Source organism: Poecile atricapillus, chromosome W (assembly GCF_030490865.1).
Source record: "Poecile atricapillus isolate bPoeAtr1 chromosome W, bPoeAtr1.hap1, whole genome shotgun sequence".
NCBI classification, from domain to species: Eukaryota; Metazoa; Chordata; class Aves; order Passeriformes; family Paridae; genus Poecile; species Poecile atricapillus.
This window is the reverse complement of record NC_081288.1, coordinates 340,998-355,519: the sequence shown is the minus strand read 5'-3', so window position 1 is coordinate 355,519 and position 14,522 is coordinate 340,998. Positions and strand designations below refer to the sequence as shown.

At 58.3% G+C, this 14,522-nt stretch overlaps 1 protein-coding gene across 8 annotated transcripts; it reads left to right on the top strand.

Moving 5' to 3' along the window:
• Positions 1-301: 301 nt before the first annotated feature.
• LOC131592400 (extracellular matrix organizing protein FRAS1-like) lies at positions 302-7,027 on the top strand. Of its 8 annotated transcripts, none has more exons than XM_058863893.1 (9): positions 302-451; positions 1,274-1,410; positions 2,048-3,040; positions 4,091-4,305; positions 5,309-5,459; positions 5,760-5,867; positions 6,034-6,193; positions 6,523-6,639; positions 6,733-6,817. In XM_058863893.1, exons 4-9 carry the CDS (start codon positions 4,255-4,257, stop codon positions 6,815-6,817), a joined length of 672 nt encoding a protein of 223 aa, XP_058719876.1. In that variant the 5' UTR covers positions 302-451; positions 1,274-1,410; positions 2,048-3,040; positions 4,091-4,254. The 8 variants fall into 8 exon arrangements, with proteins under 8 accessions (XP_058719876.1, XP_058719877.1, XP_058719873.1 ...); XM_058863890.1 differs by having other exon boundaries at positions 303-444; positions 1,611-3,040; XM_058863888.1 differs by having other exon boundaries at positions 303-451; positions 1,611-3,040.
• The last annotated feature ends 7,495 nt before the right edge of the window (positions 7,028-14,522 follow it).

Sequence of the window (14,522 nt, the reverse complement as noted above, 5' to 3'; positions counted from 1 at the left end):
GGCTGCCGAGTCGCGGCTGGCTTTGACCTTCCAAGCATGGCGGCCGAAAGGGCGGGAAAATGCAAGGACCCCGGGCGGTGGGTGTCTACTCGACTGCCTGACAAACACCCCGACGCCGACGCCGCTCCGGCGCAATTTTCCGCGGCTTTTCCGGCCGTGCCGACACGGGCTGTACGCTCAGCGGCGCCGGGGCCGGACGCGAGCCAGCCGGGCGCCGACAGGCAGCGGTGCGGACGCCTCTCTCTGACGGGGTCCTTGCCGCGGCCGCATTTTTGGGTTTGGCCCTCGCGGCGACCCGTACCTTCCCGCCGCTCCTCTCGCTCCGTTCTCGCCCCCCGGCCCGGGGAAATGGAGGAACCCCCCGATGGCTTCGGCTCCCAACGGTCGCTCCCCGGCGCTGGGTCCAGAGCGGCCCGAGGAGGGGATGCTCTGTGTGCCGGAACGGTGAGAGGTGCGGGCGGGTCGGGGGGACTTTATCCACCGAGTATATACCTGGAAGTATAATGATGATCAAAATAGATATTAAAAAATATTGAAGATAAACGGGCTGCTTGGTTTTTATTTAGTTAGAGGCAGGGTTTTTAAATAAATAAGAAAAAAATAAATAAAATATTTCAAGAATGAATATGTAAAGGTATAGAGAAATATATATATATATATATATGTAGGCATAAAAATAAGTAAAAATAAGTAATAGAAATATATACATATATATTGATTTATAATCTATAATATGATTTCTGTACGTATAGATGGTAATATGATATATTTTAGGATATGTTATGTGTTATGTATATCAACAAGGTATATAAATCTGATAAAAAATATATATTAAAAGATTTTTAAATACCGTTTAAGATAAAGGGACTGTTTGGTTTTTATTAGGTTTGCTTCGGGGCTTTTAAATAAATACTACAAAAATAAAAACATAGAAATGTATATTAAATATATCAAGATATAGAGATGTGTGCAACCAGAAAAGTAAAGAAATAGAAGTAATGCAAATATATACAAACAGGTTTATGTTTAATCTATATATATACATTATATTTATTTAATAGATGTATTATACATATAATAAATATATATATAATTAAAATGTATATAATATATTTAATATATAATAATATATGTATACATGTTAAAATAATATATTTTGATACTTTATATATTATGTGTTATATATAAATGAATATAGTATATAAATTTAAACACATGTTGTGGAAATAGATGTTAATTTTTTCTTTTTTATTATTTTCATTGTTTTGGTAAGTTTCTCAGAGGCAATCCTCCCGTTGCAGCTGCTGCCAGCACTGAAAACCTGTGTGCTTCGTGGTGTCCATCGCCCAGCTGGCAACGATTCCCTGGTGTTTGGTGCATTAAGTCACACCCAGCTGTGTGGGATGGCAGGTGAGCACATTGCCCGAGCCTTTTAGCTTTTCTGGCTCACACACAACTTCCTTTCCTTTTTTATATGGAAATCAGGGAAGAGGGTAGTGTATATTAGTATATTAGCATTTCTAGCAGATTTTTAACTGCCACTGATGCCCGTTCATCTTTGCAGTGTGGGTTTTCATGCTGACAAATCCTCTGCTTTGCCTTCTGCTCAGAGTCAGGTGGGCCCTTTATTGAACAGATTTATCTGCTACAAGGCTACGCAGAAGGATGGAAAGGAGGAACACAGGGGGGAAAAAAAAATAGATGAAAGGCCATGCATTGATCACCTGATGTACTCCAGAGACAAACATGGCTATTACAGGTAACATGGAGCAGCCCTTCTGGCCTTTTCAGTTGTATTCAGAGAGATGTTTGCCTGCTGTGAATATCTGGGTGCTTGGAGTTCACTCTGATTTTAACAAGCCCATCAATAATAAAACATTGTATTGATAGAGCAAGATCTAATTCTGTAAAGTTGTTGCTCCACAGAAAAGCAGCATAAAGAAGCTAGCTGGATTATTTGTATGATATGTAGCTTTTTTAGGATGTTTTGTTCTTTATATGGTGTTCATTTCAAATACAAGCGTGTGAACTTTGTGTTCCCTTTTAGGGGCTGGTTCTGGGGTAACAAGGAAACACAAGGCCTAAACACCTCTGGCTTGTCTGTCCAAGGATCTGCCTCAATTGTGGCTCCCATCCTTCTGAAGAACTCTTCAGCACAGTGAGTTACCTTCTATAACTATTTATTGTTGTATTGTTGTTGTGAGACCTCATTGCTGGGTGAGAAGACCAGGGGAAATTAAAGGCTGTATGCCACTGTTACTTCACTGAATTCTTGTACTCTGTTAAAATCAAAACAAAAGGGATTTACACTGTAAGAAACACTTAAATGTAAGTTAAGGTAAAGGTCACAGTGCTAAAACCTAAGAGCAGATAGCCTTGAGCTCCTTTATATTCCTACTCCTGCCTCCAGGGTATCATCAGCTATCCCCTAGATCTTGCAGTGGAAGAGATGCTGAACCATCAGCTGTTCCATATTCTACACCACGTGTCTTTTTACCATGCTCCTCTGAGAAGCATCTCTCCCTTCTCTGTTTCTTTGCAGACAAGAAGGGAGAAATTTGGATTGCCTTTGTTCTTTTGCCTGTTCATAAAAAGGCCGCTTGTGGCTGTGTGCAGTGGCAACTGCATCACAGAATCTTAGAGGTGATTATTCGCAGGTTAAGGAAATAATTCCCTTTTTTGTCACTGCTGCGCTGAATTTCATAGGCGTGTGTGTGGCTCGATGCCTAAGATATTTAAAGCAGGTTTTATTCTTACAGGGGTTTTGCACACTAAAGTGTGCGCCCAGGTTTTGTTTCCAGAAGTGAGGTGTAGCGCTGGGTGTTTCATTTGGTGTGTTACTTGTTCTGTTGTGTCAATAACTGCAGTGTCCTCCCTGTGCCTGTGTATTGCAGGGGCAGTCGAGTGCTGGTTATAAAGGTGGTGATAATTAGGAATAAGCTGTTTAAGCTTGGATAAATGTTTAGAAATCATTGCTTAGATATTGCTGTGTAAAACGCTCGCTCGCGGTGGGAGAATTCTCCAGGGTCAAGCTGTTCAGGTATGTGCAGTTTATTATATGGGTAAAGAGAGGGGAGAGCTGTGTCCGCCACCAGCCTCGGCGTCCACGTGGTCCGGGGGAGGAGGGAGAGAACGGGGAGAGCAGGAGAGGAGAGGATGGAAAAGGGGAAGGAGGGAGTAAGAGCAACAGAGGGAGAGCGGGGGAAACCAGGGAGGGATAAGAGGGGGGAGACAAGAGAGGGGTAAGAGGGGAAAACCCAAGAAGGTAAGAGTAAGAGAGGGAAAGAGTGGAAGAGGTAAGAGAGGGGGAGAGGGGAGCTGAGAGAGGAGTAAAGGGGTACGAGAGAAGAGCCGAGAGGTACGAGAGAGGTTAAGAGGTAAGAGAGAAAAGCTAAGAGAGAGGTTAAGAGAGGTTTAAGATAGAAAAGCTAAGAGAGCAAAGTTCTTGTTACAATCCAATCTATCTTTTTCTATAGTGAATATTCTAATTCCCAGTAACCAATCACCACGAGATACACCCACTAAAGATTTTACATACAGTGTTGCATTTGAGGTTCTACAAGCTTTACGAGTTCTTCCCTTGCTTCTTGACCTTTGGGCTTTCTGTCAGCAGAAGGACATTGTTTTATCAGCAGGATTCTCCTTTAGCTGGCTAGGCTATTGTTCTTTGGTCATATAGTAACCAGTACTCTGTATCTTATGACTCAAAGCAGGCTTTCGTTTCTACTTCGATTCTAGCCTTCTTTTTTCAGAATCTTCTGCCAAACCATCACATTCATAAGGTTTCCCTGTTTCACCCTCCCCAACAGGCAGCAAGTTGTGCTGCGCTCTGATAATTCCATACTCAACCTGTTCCTCATTTCTTAAAGGTTCACTTCAGCCTTGAATCAGCAGGTCCCTAGGTTTGGTTTTTTAGGATGCCATTCCTGTTAGATTTTCCCCTGTGAAGACCTGAGTATGTCCAGTTTGACCTCCAGGATAATGAAGGGAGAGGAGCTCCCGTTGATTCAAGAGTGAAGCAAGGCCCCCATTCTTGGCCTGGGGCTGTTTCAAATGGGGAGGGATCAGTGTCCTGACTTCTCTCTCTCAGAGGCAGGGTTCCTGGACGAGGTGACCCAGGACAGCTTCGTGCTGGGCCCGGGCTACGACCGCCCCTAGCAGCTGGAGCCCGCGGTGAGGGAGCCCAAGAGCATCCAGCTGTACCAGCACCTCAGCCTCAAGAGCTGCATCTGGACCTTCGACGCTTATTACGACATGACCGAGTTAATTGATGTCTGTGGGGGCTCTGTCACCGCTGACTTCCAGGTGAGAGGCCCATCCAGAGCTCTCCAGGTATCCCAGATCTCTCTCAGTTCTCAGGCACAGCTCTGCGTTGCGTGGAGCTGCTGCTCTGCCCTGCACAGGTGGAGCGTGGCTTTTCCCCCCCTCTAACCTGTAAGAAAACAGCGCTGTGTGCATTTCTTTCATTTATTTTCCATTTCATTCGTTTTCCATTTATTTTATTCTCTAAATCTTCAGAGTGCCAGGAAAATACCGGTTTTTTTTAATGTAGGGCCATACTGGAAATACAAAACGTTCTCAGCTGGGCTCTCTTTTATAATTTTGGCTGTGTTCTCGGCCAATAGAAATGAGCAGAGGACAGAGCAGAGGCAGCTCAGTCCATGCTCCACAACATGGGATATTTTAGCTCATTCCGTAATTAAGAGACCAAAAGCCAAAAATGTTCCTCTAGAAACGAATGGCTTTCCCTGTTTGGGGTATCTCACTGTCCTCTCCTGGCTGCATTATCCATCTGCAGACCACTCAGTCTCCCCCAAGCTCTTCCATTAAATTCCCAGCCCACATTGCTTGGACCAGCATCATCTCTCTTAATTCCTGCCAGCCTGGAACTTGTTCATGAAGTTTCCTTTTATAGCTCCAATTGTTTGCACAAACCCAGAGGAGCCGCTTGGCCGGAGAAACTGCCCAGTGGAGCATGTGGAGCCTGGCCCCAGCCAGGCTGGAACATCTCCCCGAATTCTCCAGGGCGTACAAAGTACAGCTGCACTCTGCAGATAATAAATGGAGAGCTCTGGGAGGCCTGAGCAAGCAGAATTGCTCATTTTTAATTCACAGCCTTGGAAATCAGGGGGGTTTTGAGGTGAAATTGTGCCCAGAGTTCCTTTGTCCGGTGGTCCCAGGGAGCCTTAGCGCTGCCCCTGGATTACAATGCAGGTTTGTCTGAGGTGCCTGCACGTAAAGAACGTCCAGAGTCACCTCTGACTTCACTGGAAGGTGCATAACCCCCTTTTTGGGGTTTTATTGCCAGGTAAGGGACTCTGCCCAGTCCTTCCTGACAGTCCACGTCCCTCTCTCCGTGTCCTACATCTGTGTGATGGCACCGAGGGGCTGGGCTTCCCTGGAGCACCGCACCGAGATGGAGTTCTCCTTCTTCTACGACACCGTTCTCTGGAGGACAGGTGAGCCTGAGGCACTCCAAGGGCTATGGAAGAAGTGCTTCCTTCATGTTTTCCCCTTAGTTCCTGCACTGCCCCCAGAGTCCTGAGGGAGCGGGGAACTCGGAATATTGCCTTCCTCTGTGCTTGCGGGGGGCTTAGGCAGCCGATGGCTGGCAGAGGGAGCGTGCAGCTGGCTCACTGGAGGGTGATCCCAACTGAACCCTGCCTTGTGGAGGTGTCCCAAACGCTTCTGGGGCTGGCAGAGCCCAGCAGAGGAGAGCGAAGGTGCTGTGTGGGCTCCCAGTGGCGCTGTCCTTGCAGGGATCCAGACGGACAGCGTGCTCTCGGCCCGCCTGCAGATAATCCCCATCTACATCCGCGAGGACGGACGGCTGGTCAGCGAGTTCAGGACGCAGGCCAAGTTCAGAGGTGAGGGCAGTGATCCTGGCAGGGACACAGAGCAGGGTCACACAGAGCTGTGCTCTGACGGCACAGGCAGCGGAACGAGTCCCTGTCCCTGCCGGGAGCCCCTCTGGCCCTGCGAGGTGGGGCCTCTCCGCGCTCTGCCTCCCGTCACCTCCTTGTCCTCCCCCAGCGCTGTTTGTCACGGAGCACCACAGCCTGCCAGAGGTCAGGTCCTCTTTGAGAACTCCAGAGCACCTGGGAGGCATCGAATTTGACCTGCAGCTGCTGTGGAGTGCTCAGACTTTTGATTCTCCCTGCCAGCTCTGGAGAGCAACCAGCTCCTACAGCAGGTGAGGGCTGGGGGTGCAGTCCCCTCCAGCAGCTTCCCCCACAGCACCACGTTCTCCCTGGCACCCCTCCAGCAGCCACGCCAGCAATAGCACGGAATGCTCAGGAGCTTGGTTAGAGCTGGAGCACTGCTGTACTGAGAGAAAAATCAGCTCAGCCTCTTGGAAAGGAATTTTTCCAGCGGTGAAGCCTGTGGATAGACTGATCCCAGAGTCACACTTGGCCCTCGGGGACTGCCGGATGACATTGCTGGGGCAAGGGAGAGGTGCTGCCCTGGGTGAAGAGCTTTGAGCTCTGCTTGGTGGCTGCAGGGTCTCCTGTCTGTTCCCAGGAAGGATTACTCTGGAGAATACACCATGTTCCCGATCCCCTGCACGGTGCAGCCCACGCAGCCGTGGGCAGAGCCTGGAGCCAAGCCCCTGCCCTGCATGGCTCACGCTCCCGAGCGGTAAGAGGGCAGGAGGGCAGGCTCGGCCCCTTTGGGGTGCACACCTGTCCAGACCTCATCTCCCCTTTGTTTCCTTCCTTGTCCCAATTGCAGGTTTTTGATCCTGATCACCTTCCAGCAGACAAGCCGCCCAGTTCCAGTTGTTTACTCCCAGAACGCAAGAGTTTCAGATCTGTAACGACGAGAAGGTTTTTCTAATGGACCCCACCAAATCGGAAAGGTCTCTGGCAGAAATGGATTACAAGGGGGGCTTTTTCCAAGGGTAGGATTTACCTCTCCTCTTCTGCTTGTGCCCAGCGTTTCTGCTTTCACAGCTTCCATTCCCTGGAGAGGAAAGGGCAAAACCCACAGGTAGCTTTGCCTCTTCTACAGCAATCATTGACATCTTACAGCCCTGTGAAAGAACAGCGTGCTCTGGCACCGCGTTTTGTCACTCCCACCCACCGAGCCCTTCCCAAACAACCCAAACCCTTCTGAACACGGACACTTGGCTCTAGCAGCGTTTTCCTGCTTGGGAAATTTCACCTGCCCCTCTTTGTCCCGACCTCCCCAGGGCAGATCCTGTACGGGCACGTGCTCTGGCACCCGGAACAAAACCTCAACGCTGCTTACAAGCTGCAGCTGGAGAAGGTCAACCTGTGCACAGGCAGGGATGGCTACGTGCCCTTCCTCGACCCCACGGGTACCGTCTACAACGAGGGGCCCCGGTACGGCTGCATCCAGCCCAACAAGTACCTGAAACACCGATTCCTCCTCCTGGTGAGTGCTCTGCTCCTGCTTCTTCCCGTTTGGGATTTGCTCTGGCAACCCGCAGGTGGTGGCTGCAAAGGGATAAGGGAGCCCGTGGGGGATGTTTTGTGCTGCTGCTGCTGCTGCTGCTGCTGCAAGCTGTGAACACCAGATCAGTTTTTCCCCACCCTTGGAGTGTGTTCCTGAATCGGTGCCCACGTGTAGGTGTGGAGATGGGGCATTTGGACTAGATCCCTGACACAGGTGTTTGGTGGGGCTCTGGCTTCCAGCCTCCCTTGGGAAAGCAGACAGCATCCCTCACGCCACTTCTCTGACTTTCCAGGACCAAAACCAGCCAGAAGTGAGGGATAAGTATTTCCCCGATGTGCCTTTTGACGCCCACTTTGCTTCCCAGCTGTCCGAGTTCCACTCGGTGAGCAGCACGCCCGGAGTTGATGGATTTACTCTCAAGGTGGACGCTCTCTACAAGGTATGTAGTACCCAGTGCTTTTGGTAGCCCAAAATGGACTTCTCTGTCCAGGACCTCCCAAACACTTGGTGAATTGTAGACTCTGGGCCTTCAGAATTCACCTCTGATACAAGAAATGAAGATTAGGATGTTAGTCCCGTAATTTCATTTTTTTTTTTCCCTGAGGCACTCATGAGAAGGCTCTTTAAAAACACATTATTCGTGTTCCTGAAGGAATTAATGCCATCGCAAAGGCAGGACACCTCACGGGGTGGTCCGTGCTCCCGAGGAGCTCCCCTTGAACACCCGAGGTGGAGCTGCCCCGGGGCTGCCCCAGGGGCGGCGGGCGGCCGCTGCTGCACCGTCACGAACCTTCATCCACCGAGGGACGCGGCGGCCTCTGCCAGGGCCAGGGCAGGAAAGTGAAGCAGGTGCACATGGAAGTCAAAGTCCACGGCAATTTGCACGACGGCACGGAAGTTTCATGGAGCACACGCATTGGGAAAAGCTTTTTATAAACTGTAAAATAAAGATAATCCAAAACTGAAAAGCCACCTGGGTATTTTTTTAGTCTGGTGAGGAGGGGCAGCTGTCAATTGCCCCTGCTCCCGTCTTAGCAGCTGCACGGCTGCCCTCCCTCCGTGCTGCTCCAGCTCTCCCAGGCTTAAGTGGGCAGGGTGGGGAAGCCAGCTCCCACCGCTGGCATGTGGGAGCTCTGAGCCAGCCGAGGAGCAGCCGGGTTCCTCTTCCTGTCCTCCGGAAGAGAGTAAAGCTAAAATCACCCGCTGTGATCGGGGTGTCCCTTCTTGCGCCGCCCCGCCGGTCCCCCTCATTCCCCTGGGGCGCGGTGGGCCGGAGCCCCACGGAGCTGCTGGGCCGGGGCAGGGAAGGACGGAGACGAGGGCGCCCAGCGCGGCTCGGGCCCCGCCGCGGCCTCGGGGCTGACGGAGCGGGGGGGGACGGGCCGGGAGCGCTCCGGGGCTGCGGGACCGGCCCTGCCCAGGCCGGGGCGCCGCGTCCGCACCGGGACCCGCAGCGCTCCCGCAGCCGGAACCGCCCTCCCGCGGCGATCCCGGTACCGATCCCGATCCACCCCACGGGGGAGAGGCGGCACCGCCCGGGACCCCAGGGCGGACACCGGCAGGACCCGAACCCCCCATCCCAGCTCCGGTTGCGGGCTCCGTCACCCGCTTTCGGTCAGCCCCGTCCCGGCATCGCGGCAGGAGGGGGAGTCGAGTCCCGGCGAGGGAGTGCCCCGTCCCCAGCCTTGTCTCAGCCCCAATCCGGCCATGCTCCGCCACCCCCGAGACCCGCCACCCGGGGCCGGCCGGGGGAGAGGCGGCACCGCTCCGCCGGCGGACACCGGCAGGACTCTGCCCCGCTGCAGACCCCGTCCCGAGCCGCGGCCCCGCCGCAGCGCGCAGGGCTCGGAGCGGAGCCCGCCGGGAGCAGCCCCCGGGCCGGGGCTCGACCAGCGCCGAGCGAGAGTCGCGGGCCAGCGGCACGGGGGGCGGGGCCGCATGAGGAGCGGGGCCACGGGGCACAGCCCGACCGCACCTGGGAACTGCCGGGGGTCCCGGGCGGCGCCGCCTCTCCCCCATCGGGCGGATCGAGGCGGCACCGGGCCCGGGATCGGGATCGGGATCGGGTCCGGGATGGGTCTCGGGTCCGGGATGGGTCTCGGGTCCGGGATCGGTCTCGGGATCGGTTCCGGGCCCGGGATGGCGGCGGCGGTTCCCGTTGCGGACTCGGCCCCCCCCCCGCCCGGCCCCGGGACCGCGGCACGAAGGGGGCGAGGCCAGGGAGAGGGGGGCCCGGCACAGGTGTGAGGGGCGGGGGCACGGAGCGCGTGCGCAGCTCGGGACAGCAGAGCGCGTGCGCGGCGCGGGGCCGCCTCAGGTGTGCGGGACGGGGCCGCCTCAGGTGTGAGGGGCTCCAGAGCGGCTGCGCGGGGCGGGACCGAGGGCATTTAAACCCCGGAAGGGCGGCGGCCGCCATTTGCTCCAGTACCGGGTGGAGGCGGCTGCGGCCGCTCCGGTGAGGCGCTTCTCTCTCTTCTCCGCTTTTATCTCTCTTTTCTGCTTTTATCTCTCCTTTCTCTGCTTTTCTCTCCTGTTTCTCTCTCCCGTCTCCTTCTCTCCCCTCTCTGCTCTTGTCCCCCGTCTCCTCCTCACACCGCCCGTTCCCTCTCTCCCCTCACCTCCCCGCCCGCCCCCTCCTCCCCAACCTGAGCCCCGCCTCTGTTCCTCCTCTGTCTCTTCCTCCCGCTCCCTCCTCACCCGGCCCAACCTGGATCTGCCCTCCGTTCTCCTTCTGTCACCGCTCCCTTCCCCTGCTCCTTCTTTCTCCCCTCCGCCGTCCCTGCCCCGGCCGCCCCGGCTTCTCCCTGTGTGCCGTACGCCCCTGTTTGTCCGTGTCCCCCTTCTCCTCTCCTTGGCGGCGCTGTCGCCCCTCTGTCTCTGCCGCCCCTTCCTTCTCTGTCCCTTGTCCCTTTCTGTCTTCCCCCGCAGCCGCGGGGCTCGGGGCGCCGGATAATAAAGCCCAGAGGGCCGGAGCCGGCGCCCCCGGCGGGAATCCCCTCACGGGGCCGGAGCCCGCGGTGCGGGTCCCCCCACGCACAACACCGCCCCACACTGCCGGGTGTCCCCACATCACACTGGGGGCTGAGGGGGGCCGGGGCTGGGAGGGGGGCTTAGGGTGGGCCCCCTCCTCCGGAGGGGTCCTGGGGTGGGTTAGCGAGGGTTGGGGGGCCGGGGGGGGGGATTTGGGATGGGGGGGTTTGGGAAGGGCCCCCTCGTTAGGAGGGGGTCCCGGGTGGGGGGGTGGGTTAGGGAGGGCCCCCTCCGGAGGAGGGGTCCCGGGGAGGGGCGGGGGGCGGGGCCCCCTCCGGAGGGGGGGGCCCGGGGTGGGAGGGGCTAAGGGGGTCTGCCCCCCCTAAACCCCTCCCACTCTGGGCCCTCCCCTCCGGGCGGGGCCCGGCCCGGCCCCTCCCCAGGACCCCTCCTCCGGACAGGGGCCCGCAGGGGGGGGAATAGGAGGGGGAGTGCGGTCGTTTGACACAAAAGTGTGATTACAGTTCAGAGTGACGTGACCCCACCTGCTGCCCCCCCACCCACCCCGCCCCCCCCCCCCACCCGCGGGCCCCTGTCCGGAGGAGGGGTCCTGGGGAGGGGCCGGGCCGGGCCCCGCCCGGAGGGGAGGGCCCAGAGTGGGAGGGGTTTAGGGGGGACAGACCCCCCCAGCCCCTCCCACCCCGGGCCTCCCCCTCCGGAGGGGGCCCCGCCCCCCGCCCCTCCCCGGGACCCCCTCCTCCGGAGGGGGCCCTCCCTAACCCACCCCCCACCCGGGACCCCCTCCTAACGAGGGGGCCCTTCCCAAACCCCCCCATCCCAAATCCCCCCCCCCCCGGCCCCCCAACCCTCGCTAACCCACCCCAGGACCCCTCCGGAGGAGGGGGCCCACCCTAAGCCCCCCTCCCAGCCCCGGCCCCCCTCAGCCCCCAGTGTGATGTGGGGACACCCGGCAGTGTGGGGCGGTGTTGTGCGTGGGGGGACCCGCACCGCGGGCTCCGGCCCCGTGAGGGGATTCCCGCCGGGGGCGCCGGCTCCGGCCCTCTGGGCTTTATTATCCGGCGCCCCGAGCCCCGCGGCTGCGGGGGAAGACAGAAAGGGACAAGGGACAGAGAAGGAAGGGGCGGCAGAGACAGAGGGGCGACAGCGCCGCCAAGGAGAGGAGAAGGGGGACACGGACAAACAGGGGCGTACGGCACACAGGGAGAAGCCGGGGCGGCCGGGGCAGGGACGGCGGAGGGGAGAAAGAAGGAGCAGGGGAAGGGAGCGGTGACAGAAGGAGAACGGAGGGCAGAGCCAGGTTGGGCCGGGTGAGGAGGGAGCGGGAGGAAGAGACAGAGGAGGAACAGAGGCGGGGCTCAGGTTGGGGAGAAGGGGGCGGGCGGGGAGGTGAGGGGAGAGAGGGAGCGGGCGGTGTGAGGGGGAGACGGGGGACAAGAGCAGAGAGGGGAGAGAAGGAGACGGGAGAGAGAAACAGGAGAGAAAAGCAGAGAAAGGAGAGATAAAAGCAGAAAAGAGAGATAAAAGCGGAGAAGAGAGAGAAGCGCCTCACCGGAGCGGCCGCAGCCGCCTCCACCCGGTACTGGAGCAAATGGCGGCCGCCGCCCTTCCGGGGTTTAAATGCCCTCGGTCCCGCCCCGCGCAGCCGCTCTGGAGCCCCTCACACCTGTGCCGGCCCCGTCCCGCACACCTGAGGCGGCCCCGCGCCGCGCACGCGCTCTGCTGTCCCGAGCTGCGCACGCGCTCCGTGCCCCCGCCCCTCACACCTGTGCCGGGCCCCCCTCTCCCTGGCCTCGCCCCCTTCGTGCCGCGGTCCCGGGGCCGGGCGGGGGGGGGCCGAGTCCGCAACGGGAACCGCCGCCGCCATCCCGGGCCCGGAACCGATCCCGAGACCGATCCCGGACCCGAGACCCATCCCGGACCCGAGACCCATCCCGGACCCGATCCCGATCCCGATCCCGGGCCCGGTGCCGCCTCGATCCGCCCGATGGGGGAGAGGCGGCGCCGCCCGGGACCCCCGGCAGTTCCCAGGTGCGGTCGGGCTGTGCCCCGTGGCCCCGCTCCTCATGCGGCCCCGCCCCCCGTGCCGCTGGCCCGCGACTCTCGCTCGGCGCTGGTCGAGCCCCGGCCCGGGGGCTGCTCCCGGCGGGCTCCGCTCCGAGCCCTGCGCGCTGCGGCGGGGCCGCGGCTCGGGACGGGGTCTGCAGCGGGGCAGAGTCCTGCCGGTGTCCGCCGGCGGAGCGGTGCCGCCTCTCCCCCGGCCGGCCCCGGGTGGCGGGTCTCGGGGGTGGCGGAGCATGGCCGGATTGGGGCTGAGACAAGGCTGGGGACGGGGCACTCCCTCGCCGGGACTCGACTCCCCCTCCTGCCGCGATGCCGGGACGGGGCTGACCGAAAGCGGGTGACGGAGCCCGCAACCGGAGCTGGGATGGGGGGTTCGGGTCCTGCCGGTGTCCGCCCTGGGGTCCCGGGCGGTGCCGCCTCTCCCCCGTGGGGTGGATCGGGATCGGTACCGGGATCGCCGCGGGAGGGCGGTTCCGGCTGCGGGAGCGCTGCGGGTCCCGGTGCGGACGCGGCGCCCCGGCCTGGGCAGGGCCGGTCCCGCAGCCCCGGAGCGCTCCCGGCCCGTCCCCCCCCACTCCGTCAGCCCCGAGGCCGCGGCGGGGCCCGAGCCGCGCTGGGCGCCCTCGTCTCCGTCCTTCCCTGCCCCGGCCCAGCAGCTCCGTGGGGCTCCGGCCCGCCGCGCCCCAGGGGAATGAGGGGGACCGGCGGGGCGGCGCAAGAAGGGACACCCCGATCACAGCGGGTGATTTTAGCTTTACTCTCTTCCGGAGGACAGGAAGAGGAACCCGGCTGCTCCTCGGCTGGCTCAGAGCTCCCACATGCCAGCGGTGGGAGCTGGCTTCCCCACCCTGCCCACTTAAGCCTGGGAGAGCTGGAGCAGCACGGAGGGAGGGCAGCCGTGCAGCTGCTAAGACGGGAGCAGGGGCAATTGACAGCTGCCCCTCCTCACCAGACTAAAAAAATACCCAGGTGGCTTTTCAGTTTTGGATTATCTTTATTTTACAGTTTATAAAAAGCTTTTCCCAATGCGTGTGCTCCATGAAACTTCCGTGCCGTCGTGCAAATTGCCGTGGACTTTGACTTCCATGTGCACCTGCTTCACTTTCCTGCCCTGGCCCTGGCAGAGGCCGCCGCGTCCCTCGGTGGATGAAGGTTCGTGACGGTGCAGCAGCGGCCGCCCGCCGCCTTCGGGGCGCCCCGGGGCAGCTCCACCTCGGGTGTTCAAGGGGAGCTCCTCGGGAGCACGGACCACCCCGTGAGGTGTCCTGCCTTTGCGATGGCATTAATTCCTTCAGGAACACGAATAATGTGTTTTTAAAGAGCCTTCTCATGAGTGCCTCAGGGAAAAAAAAAAATGAAATTACGGGACTAACATCCTAATCTTCATTTCTTGTATCAGAGGTGAATTCTGAAGGCCCAGAGTCTACAATTCACCAAGTGTTTGGGAGGTCCTGGACAGAGAAGTCCATTTTGGGCTACCAAAAGCACTGGGTACTACATACCTTGTAGAGAGCGTCCACCTTGAGAGTAAATCCATCAACTCCGGGCATGCTGCTCACCGAGTGGAACTCGGACAGCTGGGAAGCAAAGTGGGTGTCAAAAGGCACATCGGGGAAATACTTATCCCTCACTTCTGGCTGGTTTTGGTCCTGGAAAGTCAGAGAAGTGGCGTGAGGGATGCTGTCTGCTTTCCCAAGGGAGGCTGGAAGCCAGAGCCCCACCAAACACCTGTGTCAGGGATCTAGTCCGAATGCCCCATCTCCACACCTACACGTGGGCACCGATTCAGGAACACACTCCAAGGGTGGGGAAAAACTGATCTGGTGTTCACAGCTTGCAGCAGCAGCAGCAGCAGCAGCAGCACAAAACATCCCCCACGGGCTCCCTTATCCCTTTGCAGCCACCACCTGCGGGTTGCCAGAGCAAATCCCAAACGGGAAGAAGCAGGAGCAGAGCACTCACCAGGAGGAGGAATCGGTGTTTCAGGTACTTGTTGGGCTGGATGCAGCCGTACCGGGGCCCCTCGTTGTAGACGGTACCCGTGGGGTCGA

Bases quoted from the DNA above. Each gene is read 5' to 3' on its own strand.
- LOC131592400 (XM_058863892.1), top strand. From the start codon at position 4,255: ATGACCGAGTTAATTGATGTCTGTGGGGGCTCTGTCACCGCTGACTTC. The intron at 5,460-5,759 runs GTGAGCCTGAGG...CTGTCCTTGCAG, and splicing joins CACCGTTCTCTGGAGGACAG to GGATCCAGACGGACAGCGTG. The intron at 6,194-6,522 runs GTGAGGGCTGGG...GTCTGTTCCCAG, and splicing joins GCAACCAGCTCCTACAGCAG to GAAGGATTACTCTGGAGAAT.